At 42.9% G+C, this 16,020-nt stretch overlaps 1 protein-coding gene across 1 annotated transcript; it reads left to right on the forward strand.

Annotated features, from left to right (window-relative positions):
* Positions 1–420: 420 nt before the first annotated feature.
* SEC11C (SEC11 homolog C, signal peptidase complex subunit) lies at positions 421–14,584 on the forward strand. The gene is made up of 6 exons (XM_059706232.1): positions 421–616; positions 6,486–6,595; positions 10,046–10,195; positions 12,017–12,136; positions 13,736–13,793; positions 14,382–14,584. The coding sequence occupies exons 1-6, from the start codon at positions 530–532 to the stop codon at positions 14,433–14,435; spliced, it is 579 nt and encodes a 192-aa protein (XP_059562215.1). The 5' UTR covers positions 421–529; the 3' UTR covers positions 14,436–14,584.
* The last annotated feature ends 1,436 nt before the right edge of the window (positions 14,585–16,020 follow it).

Consider the following 16,020-nt stretch of genomic DNA (forward strand, 5'->3'; position numbering starts at 1 on the left):
GCCCATCTTTAGGCTCCTCCCCGAGTCATCACAGCCCGCGGCTAGTGTACAAGCCCCACCTTCCTCGTGCAGTCATCCAATGGCCAAGATACACGGCTAGATTAATGGAGGGAGTTTTAGGTGTCCTCTTGGCGCCTGACCAGAGTCTTGGGGAATTCCGTTCCTCTTGAGTAGTCACATCCCCGAGTTACCCCTACGAAATGCAGGATCACCCATTCCCCCAGGTTCCCTCAGGAGGGTCGGACGAGGCTCCTGAGCCCCGTCGCTGCCCTACCTACGAGCCCTGGGTCTTCACTGGACGAAGCTCTCGCCTCGCAGAATTCTGGGAGTGGTAGTTTTCTTCCCGCGGTTCCTTCCTGGTACACTGGAGGCCAAGACTCGCGGGACTACGATTCCCAGACTCCTGAGCGAATGCTGGTCACGTGGGCTGCAAGGACGCGGGGCTGGTGGGCGGGGGCCCGGCGGGTGCTCCACAGCTGTCAGGGACTCCACAAACCCGCGGGCCCCCCCTTGGCCCAGAGACCCCGGCATGGTGCGCGCGGGCGTCGTGGGGACGCATCTCCCCACGTCCGGCTTGGACATCTTCGGGGACTTGAGAAAGATGAACAAGCGCCAGGTAAGAGGCCCGCGTGGGGGGCGCGCCCGGGAGTCAGGGCATCCAGGGTATGGCTACAGCAAGGACAGCGCTGCAACTCCCGCGCCGGGCTCTCGTAGGCCCGGGGTTCAAATCCGCACCGACCCACCTGTGGGCACGTGTTTGTGCTTTCTTGCACGGACAAGAGCCCAATTGGGGGAGAGTGGTCAGGAAGGATAAGAAAGTGTAAATCTAGCCCTATGGATGTCAGATGTGGTTGAGAAAGCAGGGTGGTTGACTTGGCCGTGGGTGACAGCTGTCTGCAGGTATTTAAAGGGCCACCCGGTGGGAGGGGAAACGGATTCTCTGTGGGTCTCCCGAGGCCTGACGCCCAGAGGAATGCTGCCCGCGGTTGGACGGGGCAGAAAGGCAGGAGAAAGGAAATCACTTTGTGACAGTGGGAACTGTGCAGGAGTGCCTCCCATTCTGGGAAGTGTTTTCCCAGCCCTGCACCGGGACTAAGTACAGCTCCTTGTGCCCAGAGAGCTCAGTGGTGGTGCTCAATCAGTGTGGACTGAATCGGTGTTCGGAAGGGATTCCAGAAGTCTCCAACTTCCTTCTGTTTTTTTTTTTTTTTTAATTGAAGTATAATTAACTTACAAAATTATGTTAGTACCAGGCTTCTTTAACTTCTTTCTCAGATTCTCTGGTCTGGCTGCACCTTGAATATAGGAGGCAGTTAGCGTGTGGTCTTTGGGCAGCTGGGGTTGATTTCTCTCTTCTGTGCCCTCAGAGGAAAACTTCCTTCTTGCTCTGTCCTTAGTTAGCTCTTGGCTTAGATCACTGTCTTTGGGTCTTTCTCTTCCATATAAACCAAGAGGAGTAGGGACTGGAAATGAGGCTCTCTCCTCCAGTAAAAATGAGATTGCTTAAACTTCTAGAGAATTTGGGATCTGTAGGGCACAAATACCATGATGGATATGAATTACTTCTATTGATACTAATAATAAAGCGTGTTAAGAAAAATGGAACCTTCCTACTGAGAAGTTGTGATTATCTTTGAAAATGGTATTCATTCTTGCCGAAACCGGTTTGGCTCAGTGGATAGAGCGTCGGCCTGCGGACTGAAAGGTCCCAGGTTCAATTCCGGTCAAGGGCATGTACCTGAGTTGCGGGCACATCCCCAGTAGGAGATGTGCAGGAGGCAGCTGATCGATGTTTCTCTCTCATCGATGTTTCTAGCTCTCTATCTCTCTCCCTTCCTCTCTGTAAAAAATCAATAAAATATATTTAAAAAAAAAAAAGAAAATGGTATTCATTCTCATGATTTTGATGACATCCTGTTTCATTTGTCCTATTATATCAAGGTGTGAGGTGGTGCCCATGGCAGGGCACAACTTATTCCTTTGGGCATGTGGTTAATTCCCTCCCCACCCCACCCCCAAGTGGAATTTCAGACTAGTGCAGTCATGTGGGCGTTTGGTGACTTGAGTTTCATGAACTGTGTTTAAGAGTCTGGTTGTTTCTAGGTGTGCATAGCTGATGAGCTCCTGGGAGTGTCTGTGATTAAGATGAGTTGTGGCAGTGATTATCACGAGCTTGAAAAACCAACAGCTACTGTCCTGAGCATTGATACTGTCCTCAAGAAAATCCTCCAGGAAATAGAGCTTTATTTAAAAATCTAGACTTAATTGGCTAGGTTTTTTAAATGTCTCTAAAATGGTATGATTACAGATGATTATCATGGCAGACTATCAGAGAAGGCCTTGAACGTATCAATCCCTAAGCCATTTTGAAGGATCGGTATATTCCCATGCTCAGTGATAAGAACTATTAGTAGCTGTTGCATTGCCTATGTTTGCTAATCTTTTAATTAACATTAAGAAGCTCAAATCCTCTGGTATTTTTTTTTTAAGCTTTGTCCTTTTACTTCTTTCTTTTTCCCTCCAAAATAGCAAGCTGTGACACCTTGTCAGGCATGCATGCTCCACCAGTCCTGGAAGTGGGACCTCCTTTCTCTGCTATGCTTAATTAAGGCAAGAGCCACATGCAAAAAAAAAAAAAAAAAAAAAAAGGACTCTTTGTTTCTGCAGTGAGGAAGAGAGGAAGAAATACAGCTACTGGCATTTCTGCTGCTCTGTCAGCCAGAATTTCTAGTCTCAAATGTTTGTCGAGAACCCTCAGACATTGGCTGTTTTATCATTGGTTGACAAAGACTGAGTGTGGGCTTGCTTCTAAACTCTGCTGGGTTATTAGGTGCCAAGCATACAAAGTTGGTAGGCAGAGATGAACAAGGGCACCTTGTTGTTCAAGTCAGCTTGTCATCATTCAATCAAAATTATGTTTTTGGATTCCAGGATTTCAATCCTGGACTCAGACAGGGTGTTGGAAGTGGGATTTGTGCTTTTGCAATTAGCTTGATTAAGTTTTTATATAACTGCCCCTTTCTTTAGCAAATAGATATCTTGCTCAAAGGAAGTTTTTTGAATAATTGATTTCACTTCCCCTTGATGAATATTTCAAGCACAGGAAATCATACTGGAAAATATATTCTTAGTACCCAGCCTTTGTTAGGTAAATCGCAAGGTTTTGTAGTGTGCTTTCTTCAAGGTGAAGCCTGGTGGTTTGAAAACCTCTCTGAAAATGACAATCTCTTTTAAAACCCTGACTTGGGGCTTTCCTAATCAGATCTGTAATTCATCATGAAACAAAGTTTGTTTATCAAATCCTTCAATTCTGATGGAGCAGGTGGAGAAGCTTTTCATAATTTGATATTGACACAATAGCCAAAGAGTTAAAAAAAAATGGTGTGTAACTTTAATTTTGAGTTACATTTATTTTCCTGTTTTTATTTATTACATCAAAATATATTCAGTTATTTTAATTCACTTTTTTTTATGTCCCCACTTTCAGTCATATCCTTCCTAATTACCTTGAATTACGTAAGTCCTCATAGGTGTAATATTAGCAAGAGACAGGTTTGAGCTCTGTATCACATCAGAATACGTTTTCCTGTTTGTCACACTCTTTAAAATGATTATTTTAATAGCAGTTACTATGCTGTCCATTGCACTTCCTTTACCCCCCCCCCCCCCATTTTGGAATTAATCCATGCCCGTCATAGGAATATTAAAGCATAGAGAATAGTTGGAAGGAGAAAATGGAGTCCTTCATCATTCCACTGTGCTAAGGTAGCCTCTGTTAGTATCTTGGGGGCATCTCCCTGTGTGTATTTTCTAAACTGTTTTATAGTTTGTGGGGATCCTACTGCAGCCTACATTTTCCACTTAACATATCTTTTTTAAAATATATTTTTTATTGATTTCAGAGAGGCAAGGAGAGGGAGAGAGATAGAAACATCAATGATGAGAATCATTGATCAGTTGCCTCCTGCACGCCCCCAACTGGGGATCCAGCCCTCAACCTGGGCATGTGACCTCCTGGTTCATGGATTGATGCTCAATCACTGAGCCACGCCAGCTGGGCCACTTAATATATCTTAAGTGTTTTCATCTCACTGAATGTATTTTTTGCATTGTTTTAAACAGTGCAATAACTTGCCATTGTTTTCACAATCATTTCTCTATTACTGCTTTTGTTTCATTTTCTCTGTTGTTAGAAATAAGACTGTGTTAAATATATTGGGTCATAACCCCTTATCTGCCTTTATCTTAGATTGAATTCTGAGAAGTAGAATTACTGGGCCAAGAGTAACAACCTCTTGATACTAAATAGCTTTCTGGATGATTATGTCACCTCGCATCCCAAATGTGCCTTTGCCAAGAACTGATTATTAGTATTTAAAAAACCCCAAACCTTACAATTTGCTAGGCAAAAAAAGTGGGGCCAGGAGGGTGAAGGCAGGATTTGGTTTAAGCACTTTAAATGTTTATTCACTACTTGCAATTCTTCTCTGGAAAATTAATAGTTTTAAGCCTTTACTTCTTTTTTGCTCCAAGACAGGAAAGGGAACAAGATCAATCAAAAAGTAAAAACTAGAAAACAGATGAAAGAGTGCTGACAGCTAGAAAAAGGCAAAATCCTAAGCCAGCAGTGGGGGAAACCGAGGAAAAACTTCACTGTTTGTGCTGCAGAATCCTCAGACTCACGAATTGGCAGTTCCCATGTCTCTGGAACTGGGGGTGAAGGGGAAGTGGGGGTGAAAGAGCTGAGAACCAGATCCCCAGCTGTCCCCGCCACAGCCCTCAGAGGATTTCCTCTCCCGGGTGGGGGTCTGGAAGTTTATTCTTGGGAGGGTCCTGGAGTAAGGCTTCCAGGCCTCGTGGAGGATGTGCCTACGGGGCTTTGAGGGACTGCATGCTGATGATGGAGACGCCGTTAAGGGTGGAGGTTGGGGAAGAAGAACCGTGTAGGTGAGCACATAGGCCAGAAGACAGGCACAGGCAGTCAGGTAGAGGGGGTTAGAGACTTGGAGATCAAGCAGTTACAGTCCCAGGTATGTGGCTGAGAGTGGATGGCTCAGGTAGAGGGAGAAGGTTGTTGGAGACTTGGAGGAATTGAGACACTAGAGCAGTGATGGCGAACCTTCTGAGCTTGGCGTGTCAGCATTTTGAAAAACCCTAACTTAACTCTGGTGCCGTGTCACATATAGAAATTTTTTGATAGTTGCAACCATAGTAAAACAAAGACTTTTATTTATTTTATATATTTAAATGCCATTTAACAACGAAAAATCAACCAAAAAAATGAGTTCACGTGTCACCTCTGACACGCGTGTCATAGGTTCGCCATCACTGTACTAGAGTGTTGGGTGGGCCAGTCACAGGGCTCCGCAGATCACCCCGGACAGCCACAGGGATTGTGAAGGAGACTGAGGCAGGTACCTGAGTAAGGAGCCATCCAGAGGACAGTAGGGCAGGTGCCCCGAGGGCTTACATTTCCAGTAGACTAGGCAGGTGGCTTCTGTCCCCATAGTCTCTTGGAGGACGGTGGGCATCTGGACCAATAGTGCAGCCACAGCTGCTCAGGGGTTTGTGCTGTGGGCAGGTGCTGCATTTCCCCTCAGTCCCAGTGGTTGGTGGTGTGACAGGCATTGGTCAGCAAGGAGGAGCCTGTGCTTCAGCATGTGAGGGACAGGGAGGGACAAAGACAAGCCCTATGGGTCTTAACTCAGTGGTCTCAGGTGGGCGAGGTCAGCTCAGAATGATATTTAACTCATGTGACTTTCCATTTATGGAAAATCTAAGCATCCAGCTGTTTAAACTTTTTGTTGACTTTTAACATGCCTTTCAGATAGCGAAGAGTGTCATTGCTAAGTGCTGTAGGGCCCCGAAGCCTCCTTTGGGGCCTCTTCGGCCAGGGGACTAAGAGGTGGCTCTGGGTCAGTGATGGCGAACCTTTTGAGCTCGGCGTGCCAGCATTTTGAAAAACCCTAACTTAACTCTGGTGCCGTGTCACATATAGAAATTTTTTGATATTGGCAACCATAGTAAAACAAAGATTTATATTTTTGATATTTATTTTATATATTTAAATGCCATTTAACAAAGAAAAATCAACCAAAAAAATGAGTTCGAGTGTCACCTCTGATACGCGTGTCGTATGTTCGCCATCACTGCTCTAGGTGATCTGCACTGCGGGTGCCAGGTGCTCAGGTCAGGCCTGTGCGCTTGTACTACAGCGGAGGTCCTCCCAGCAGTGTGAGTGGCGGGGCCCTCACAGGTGGAAGGCGCTGGGAAATCCCGGAGAAGTGCAGTCTTAGTGAGGCTTTAACAAAGCAGGTCCATGGAATGCTCTCGCTTCCCTCTCCCTTTTCTCTCATTGAAGGAGAGACGGATATGGCAGGCTCAGTCCATGGACAGATGTGGGGTTTTACACAAGCACACATGCAGCTCAGGGTTAGCACACTCCGCCTTTGGTTTTAACGCCCGGTCGGCCTTTCTCCTTCCAGCTGTATTACCAGGTCTTGAACTTCGCCATGATCGTGTCTTCTGCACTCATGATCTGGAAGGGCTTGATCGTCCTCACTGGCAGCGAGAGCCCCATCGTGGTGGTGCTGAGGTAGGTCCCACGGGCCGCGCACTGCTGCCTGGACCCAGGAGCGGGGTCACCTTGCAGGCAAGCCTGCCTGACAACCCAGACTCAGTACTATAATTGGACAGAAGTCTTCTTTATTGATATCTGTTTGAGAATGTTTTATTTTTTCTGGCTTTTGTTGGAAATCTTATTTTTTTCAACAGAGATGTTAGAGTTTTTACATGTTGATGCTGATGCTCCTGTGCAAATATTCACGTTTGTGTTTTAATGTTTTAACCCACGTAAAAGGACAGTTTAACAAAATCGTATTAATGCATTATTTATGTACAAATTGATTTTTAAACAGAGGTGATTTAAAACTGTTACTTGATTGTAGCAAACAGGCATCCCAGTGCCTAGCAGAGTATCAAGTATGGTTTTGTTGTTGTTGTTTGTTGTTAATCCTCACCTGAGGATATTTTTCCATTGCTCTTTTAGAGAGAGTGGAAGAGAGAGGGAAAGACAGAAAGAAACATTGATGTGAGAGAAACACACTGATTGGTTGCCTCCTGCACATACCCCAATTAGGGCCTGGGCTGGGGAGGAGCCTGCAACCAAGGTATGTGCCCTTGAGCAGAATTGAACCCGGGACCCTTTGGTCCAGGGGCCGATGCTCTATCCACTGAGCCAAACTGGCTAGGGCTTGAGTATGTTTTTCAGCTTCCCCTGCAGTATTGGGTAGGTAGCTACTCTCTTCTCAGACTATTACTCTCATACAGCATAGCCTGTTTATTTTAGAAGAGTCAATACTTTAGTTAATGTCATGTAGCCACAAAGTCATCCAAGGGGAAAACTTGGCAATCAGTTTGAATAGAATAGCCATCTTTGGGAGCCCTTAGATCAGCGGTTCTCAACCTGTGGGTCGCCACCCCTTTGGCGGTCGAACAACCCTTTCACAGGGGTCGACTAAGACCATCCTGCATATCAGATATTTACATTACAGTTCATAACAGTAGCAACATTACAGTTATGAAGTAGCAACGAAAATAATTTTATGGTTGGGTCACAACGTGAGGAACTGTATTTAAAGAGCCAGAAGGTTGAGAACCACTGCCTTAGATGCTTCAAGATGCTCTCTGTACTTGTGCCTTAGATCATGAAGTCTTACTTACGTGGGTGGGAATGGGGCCCAAGCTCATAGATTTCAGACCCCCCAGCCTTGCTTCAGTTATGACAGCTTCACTTCATGTATCATATGTTAGGCTTCGTAGGAAGATTTCATTGGGAGGATGGATTTAATGGCTTTTGAAAAAAAAAAAAAGAAATTAAAAACCTCCAATTTATTTTTATTTTTTTAATTTCTATTTTTTATTGAATTTATTGGGGTGACATTGGTTAATAAAATTATATAGGTTTCAGGGGTATAATTCTATACGACATCATATTATATTGTATGTTCACCACCCCAAGTCAAGTCTCCTTCCATCACCATTTATTCCCCCTTTACCCTTTGATGCCAGACCCTTTACCCTCTCTGACCTCTCCCCACCCCCTTTCCTCTGGTAATCACCATGCTGTTATGTCTATGAGTTGTTGTTTTTTTTTGTTTAATCCCTTCATCTTTTTCATCCAGCCCCCAGCCGCCTTCCTACTCACAGCTGTCAGTCTGATCTCTGTATCTATGAGTCTGTTTCTGTTTTGCTTGTTAGTTTAGTTTGTTCATTAGATTCCACATATAAGTGAAATCATATGGTACTTGTCTTTCTCTGACTAAAAACCTCAAATTTCAGTGGGCCCTCTCATGTAACAGATAGGGAACCTGAGGCCCAGCGGCGCCAGGGCACTTGCATCTCATAGTCCCTCAGGCAGAGCCAAGACTAGATCTGAGATGTTCTGCTTCTTAAATCACGCATGCGCGCGTGCATTCAGAAATTGTGAAATTGCAGTGTGTAGAGACTTTTTAAAAAGCATCCTTTACAATTCTAAAGCAATTTGGCTTGTCAACATAAACTATTGACATCATGAGAGGTGTGTGACCTTGGGGGAATGCCTGACCCATGGGGAAAGCAAGTGTAAATTGATATTAGTAAGACGTTTCAAAGAACTGGTTTCCTCTTGGGACACGACAGTGGCTCTGGATGCCAGACTCCAGTGCACTCGCCCGCCTCTGAGACCCATCGAGGAGCCGTCTCTCTAGCTACAATTCCTAATTGCTAGTGGAGACCGAGGTGGCTTTCTAAAAACATCTTCCCATTATGTGTCTTCAGCAGTTTTGCTGAAAGAGGAAAGATGAAGCAGTAGATGAAGAAATTATCTTAAGCATTTTAGTCACCATTCTTTAAAAGGAGACAAAGCCTTGAACCAATTGTTTTATTTTCAGAATAAGACAAAATAAACTTCCAAGTTGGGAGATTAAAAAAACAACAACACAAAAAAACACTCAAATTTGTTTTAACTCATTTCTAGCTCTTTCTACCTTTTTTGTCAGATCTCCTATTTTTGAGTGCTGGATCTATTACCAAACTGAGTATCACTGGTTTCACTTAAAAATAAGCACATCAGCCGGAACTTAGTGTCAGGCCAGTCTCCACTGCGCTTCTCCTTGCTGTGTTCTGTGGGTGCTGACAAGTTGAAGGTGTGCTGGGCTGGGAGGGGTGGGAGCCAGCTTCTCAAGCTGCTTCCATTGTGACTCCACGTTTTCCTTTAAAGCTCCTTATTTCTTCATGAATGTGGTTCATTCTCCTTCCAGCCCTCAGTCAGCATTGCTTGGATGACACCTGTATAGCCATATGTCTAAGTCTTATTTATTCTCTCGTGCATTAAAGCATGAGCATATAGACAATGAATTCTATTTTGATAATTTCAGCTTCCACTAGATTACAATTGACTTTGAATCCAGTGAAGATTTTTGGCATGGGTTTAAACTGGTATCATGTGGGATTATTTATTGACCTCCACATCAAAAACATTGGTTAGAATTGGGCTTTCTCTAGAATATGGTCAAAAGGATGGCATTGCAGGAGTCAAAAGACTCGGGTTTGAATTTTGTTCCAACCCTCAGCTTGGCTGGCAGACAGCTCATCCTCCTAAGTGCATTCATTTATTTGTTTCTCATTCCTTGAACAAGTACGCCGTGTTCTAGGTGCTGGGGATACACCATGCAATGGAAGAACTGTCCTCGAGTGTTAACCAGCTTGCAGTCTGCAATTCTGAATGAAAATAGTAATGTGTTTATAGATGTGGGTTTCTTAAAGGCTAAATATTGGCCCTTCTCAGACTTAAGTCTAAGAAAAAATCATCTCCTTTTCACTTAATGTTATCACCTTGCACAGTCAGAAGGAAACACTATGGCTTGTTTCATAGCTCATAGGCCTACTGGACTATTGATGAAAGTTGAAACTCTAACTCATATGTTTATCATTATATATATTGTGAATTGAAATGTTCACCTGTGACCCCAGGGTGATTTGGATGTGCTTTTGTGTTTCTTTCTAGTGGCAGCATGGAGCCAGCCTTTCACAGGGGTGACCTTCTGTTCCTGACAAACTTCCGGGAAGACCCTATTAGAGCTGGTGAAATCGTGGTTTTTAAGGTCGAAGGACGAGACATTCCAATAGTTCACAGAGTAATCAAAGTTCATGAAAAGTAAAGAGGCTTTTCTTCTTTTCGGTGATGTTTTGTAAATTTTTGGTAGACTGTGTTCATGGTGGATTAAAAAGTGCAAAAGCACTGAATTATGTCCCTAGTTCTGCCATTTACTAGTTGGTGACTTTGGACCTGCTACGTAGCTCAGTCTGTAAGATGGGAATGATATACTTTACCCACAGTAACTCCCAGGGTGATTATGAGAACTATAGAACTGACATTCATTAAGGACCTGAACGTAGTGAGATGGAATGTATGGCGGCATAATATTAGTTATTTGAAGGACTCCCAAAGAAAATCAAATTCCATTGTAATTGAGGATTATTTTGATATGAGAATTCGTTTCTGAAATACAGAAAGCTACTGTTTTCCATCTTATGTCACTTTGGACCAAGTGGCATTCTCAACAGTAATATTAGCCTAGGATGGATAAAAATTTCTTTCCCCAACTTATCCCATGATTCCATCCTTGCATATCCTGCATTAATTCTCCCCCCATTCCCCCAAATGGCCTTTCCTTTCCTTTAAATGCTAGTGATTACTTATTAAGACACTTTGAGAACCAAAAATAATGACTTCTAGCTCAAATACATTAAGTTTCCATGAGGTACTACAGTCACATGATTTGTGAAAATGTTACATTTTATATGCTTTATTCATTTACCCTGTAGGCTCAGTGTGGCATTTTTACCTGCATGAGTAATGGAATTAAATTTAGGTTTTGTGTGTTTGTGTTTTTGATGGCATGTTACTCATCCAGGGTGTATGTGTGTGCACCATAACTATTTGTACATTTCTGGTATTTATAAGCCCATTCCGTTCACTGCTTCCAGGTTCCCCAAAGATGTTGATACTTAAAAATAGTCACTCCATTTTACTCTAAACATTAGAATGACCCTGATTCAAGTCTGTGTTAATACACGAATGTTACTTGATGTCTACTTGTTAACTTACTGATGAGGAAATACGCTCAGTCATAACGTGACAGTATTCTCATCAGATTTAAAACAAGATGAGAAACTGTTCAAAGTGGAGGAGATAACGATGACTTGTGGTAGTTTGCATGACTTGTGAGAGACCGCCCGGATTTTTATCCTCTTGATTTCCTTTATGACCATGGCTGCAAATCAGCTTGCTCCTTTTGGTGTGGTTTCAAATCTTTGTGGGCTTTTAAGCTTTTATCAAATTATAATAGTGCATTTTTTTCACTTGTCCATTGAAAGAAGACTTTATAGCTCTACAATGCTGTAATATTGTGTTTTGAGTGTCAAGGCAATGTAAGCACCAGTTTAGATGTTTTAAATGAATCCCTTGTGTCTCTTTAATGCTGGTTTTATGCCATTTGTGATTCCTGTTTTTTTGCAAACTGGATTTTACACCACTCTGCTCAGTGGTGAAGGAACTAATGCATTAACACATTCTGCATTTGGCAAGAAAAAGTAAGTAGAGGTAAAGGAACCCTTGCATTTGACTTAGTTTGTGCTCACATCCGTACTCAGATCAAGTTAATGTCTAGAGTGAAGAATATAATCCATGTGAAAACAGTTGCTGGAAGCTCATCACGGCCTTACTGGTGCTTTTGTGCTTTGCAGTTGTCAGGGTAACCGGAGTGTTTAGAATTAAGTCTATAAAATTGTCATTAGATTTGTGCTTTTGTTGAATGGTTATCTGTAAGCAATCATCTTAGACCCAGAAAGATCAGGTTATCTTAGACTGCTTTCTAAATGCCCACATCTGGCTGTAAAGTGTTGGATAAACTAATTTTTGCTAAAGCTGCTGCACTGGAAATAATTTTTGAAAGGACATTGTTTTTCTTTCCAGAGATAATGGAGACATCAAATTTCTGACTAAAGGAGATAATAATGAAGTTGATGACAGAGGCTTGTACAAAGAAGGCCAGAACTGGCTGGAAAAGAAGGATGTGGTGGGAAGAGCCAGAGGGTGAGGATTACCTTTTAAGTTGTATAGCAGATTCAGAAACCAGAGAAGCTAACTGTCTGAGATAATGGGATCATTCATTGTAAGTAGTACATGTGTGGAGAGCTGTCAGAGTTCTGGTTTGTATGGTGATAATGAAATAAAACTCAGAACTGACCCAGGACCTAACATCAAAGCTGAGTGCAAGTGTGTTATCTATGTCATGGTTTGATTCTGTTTTGAAGTAATTCCTCACCGAGAGAGTAGTTATTCGTTGGTCTTAAATAACAGTTACAAGAGATCCGCTCAGAGATAACCACTGTTTAACACTTGGTGAATATTCTAGATACTTCCTGTCCCTATGCAGATGTGCATGCATATGGAATATATAATTTTACATAGAAGAGTTTAATTTATTTTTAACCCAACAGGAAGTTGGATCTAGCTTTCAGTGTCAAACCTACATCTTTTTAAATGGCTACAGAATCTCCACTTATTTAACTAATCCTCTTTTGGTGGATATTCAGGTGATTTCCTGTTTTTCACTATTAAAAACAGTTATGTGATAAATCTTTTAATAGTCATCTTGGAATAATTGTTTCAGCAATGAGTTCTGCTTCTGATTGACCCCAGACAGTGTATCCTCTTATTAGAAAAAGAAAAAAGGACAACCTCCTGTCTTTTGGTGACCCTTTTATGCTAACCCTTGTTAGAAATGCCTTTTTAAAATCTTATCTAAATCCCACCAGCTGTGTGAGGCTGGAGACCACTGGTTCCCATTTTCTAAGATTCAGCTTTATTCATCAAATTATAGTGTAGAGCCTCTTTCTACCCCCTTTCTCTCTCTGCTCACCTTTTAACCATTTTTACTCTATTGCATTTTCACACGAATGTCTGCAGGAGATGAGAGAGACTTCCAGTTGGTCAGTCCTGTATTTTTAGAAACTCCGGTATAGGTTTTGTATAAGTGGGAGCTGCAAGCCACCGATTGAAAGGGACTGGAGGGGACTAAGGGTGCGTTGCCTTGTTTCCCGTTAATGGCATTAATTTTGTCAGCTCGATCGTTCGCCAGCCTGTGCTCCCAGCTTTCTCTCTCTGGGACCATAGATCATAGTTGTGAGATTCATATAGATTTGTATTCACTGCCCAGTACACTTGTTTGTTACATCTGAAAAGCACTGTGAAACGAAAACGATGACAATTCTCGATGAAACTAATTACCCATGTATTTTAAACGCTTTCTCTAACAGCAGTTCTTAGAGTGGGATCTGAATCTTAACTGCGGTGAGAAAAGATGAACACTAGGCTAATGAAAGTTGCCCATTCCATTTGTACAAGTGGCTCGGCTATTTATTTTAATTATGTTGTGGTGAATGCTGCTAGTGGAGGCACGTAATATCTCCAGCCAAAATCCAGAGCCTGATTAAAAATTGTCCTGGCTGTCAGCTCTGGTCCTTTTTACAGAGAAAGCCTTTGGGACAGGAGAGACCGTTGCTCTGACAGCCCCAGTCATGCCATTCCCAAGCAGGACTTGCTTCCTAAGGCTGGTTTATGGTGTTTTCAAAGGTTACTTTCATATTACAAACAATTTTCATATCTCTGACTTTTTATCTCACAATTTAGGTTTTTACCATATGTTGGTATGGTCACCATAATAATGAACGACTATCCAAAATTCAAGGTAGGAATTTATATGTGTGCCTGTATTTAAAAAAAAATTGGAGCTTTTTACGTGTGCCGCTATAAAGATTCAGTTTGTTTAAAATGTTTTGCTAGTTATGTTTTCTACAGAGTATTTGTTGTTAACTACAAAGGAACATAATCATTTCAATTATAGATTTAAAATAGCTACTTTTATCTTTGATGTCCATAATGTGTTCTAATATGGCACCTATATGTTTGTTGCTTTTTATTATGGAAATATTTAAAGGAACAAAGTAGTAGAATAAAGTCAGTAATGCTAATTTCCCAGCGTCAGTGAAAATGGTGTCTATATTTTTAAAAAACCACTTGAAGAACAATAGGAAACCTACGTGGGATGAGCAGTGCATTGGCTGTGTGTGCTGGGGTTTGAGCCTTAGTCCTTCAATAGATTTTTGGGTTTTTAACCACAATGTGGCATTGACAGCTAATGTGGAGAACAAGAGGGGAAAGGTCACCTTTTGATTCCGTCCTCGGTCCAGTATTGAACAGACGTCATCTGAACACATTTGCAACCCAAATGTATCTGTAGCCCTCGCAGTTATTTTCCATTCTCTTTTCTTTACAGTATGCTCTTTTGGCTGTAATGGGTGCATATGTGTTACTAAAACGTGAATCCTAAAGTGAGGAGCAGTTCCTGGGATGAAGATTGAAATGAATTCTATTGAAAAAGAGAAAAACTAATATATTTGAAATGTTCCACTTTCTGTATACAAGGGAAACAATGCAGAGACGTTTGTGTCTTGTCCAAATAAATGATTCATCAGTAAAGATTGTTTTCTTCTGTCGGCTCTGATTTGAATCTGCTCAGTGTACCTGCCCCTTGTGGCCGTTGTTCTGGTCCGAGGGCGGGGACTGCGTCACTCCAGGAATCAGGCGGCCACTTCTGGGCCTGTGAGGGGCAGGGCATGGCCCACATAACAGTCATCATGTCCAAGTTTCAAAAGTGAAAGTCTTTGCGTTCAGGGGGAAACGAGCAGACCCCTGAAAACAGATGGCTTCATATTTATTAAAATGGAATCTGATCATTCGTAAAGCCTGAAACTGTTTTTAGAAAGAAAGGTATAACTGCTTTGTTTTTGTGGTCTGATATATCTTGAGGTGGTTGAAAGTGTTTAATAAGCACAGAGCACACTCCTTTGACAAATTGCAAAAAGCACAGAAGTATAAAAGGGGCCTCTCCCGTTCCTCACATTCTCAGCATCTCCACTTATAATTTATTGCATCGTATATAGTCCTTCATTAAATAGTTATCAGGCACTTATATTCCAGCCACTGTCTTCAGGGTTGGGGATTCAAAATCCCAGCCTGGATGGAGTTTGCAGGCAAGTGGGAGGAACGGAAATCAACACTCGATTTCAGGGGTGACAGTTGCGATGAGGAAAGATAAAGTGGGGTAAGCAAATAGAGGGCGAAAGACCACATTGCTTTTCATAGGAGGTCAGGGAAGTCCTCTGAGGGAGGGGCACTGAGCGGAGTTAAGAGAAATGAGAGGGAAGGAGGCATGTACATGTTGGGGAAGAGCGTTGCAGCAAATGTGAGGCCCCCACAAGGGAATGTTCTCCAGCTCCAGTGAGCACAGAGCCCCGGCTGCTGTTGGCTCAGGAGGTGGGTGAGGCCCGAGGTTCTGCACTCTCAGCACATGCCCAGGGGATGCTGGTGCTGCTGGTGCCTGGACCACTGTGCATAGCAAAGCGTCAGAGAAACACAAAGGAGGCCAGTGGTGTTTTCAAGCACACTCTCCAGATGTACAAAAATGGTCTCTTCACTGCACAGTGTGATGGTGACATGCTTTCCATCAGAACTTACAAATCTGCCTTGCTCTTTGAGGTCTGCCCAGTCCTGATCTGAGAGTTTAGAATCCCCCAACTTACTACCCACCTACGGGCCTGGAGCAAGTTACTTAACTTCCCTCAGCCTTATGTGGAGGATAGAAGGACACTTCCCGCCCAGGTTGTCCTGTGTAGTAAGTAGATCACCCATTGAATGCTCTTTGCATGTGCTCCATAAACATTACCCACTGTTGCATATTTTGATTTTTCCAGTAGACACGCACCCCTAGAGCACCTGGGCAGTGAATTCTGAGGGAACCTCTGATTCGGTTAAAGGCCAGCAGGAGTGATCTGTGGGCGGCGGCTTGCCAGGCCATCCTTTATCTCTACTCAAACAGGCTATTGCAACCATACTGCCCTCATCCTGTTGAGATC

This window comes from Myotis daubentonii, chromosome 8 (genome assembly GCF_963259705.1).
Source record: "Myotis daubentonii chromosome 8, mMyoDau2.1, whole genome shotgun sequence".
NCBI lineage: Eukaryota > Metazoa > Chordata > Mammalia > Chiroptera > Vespertilionidae > Myotis > Myotis daubentonii.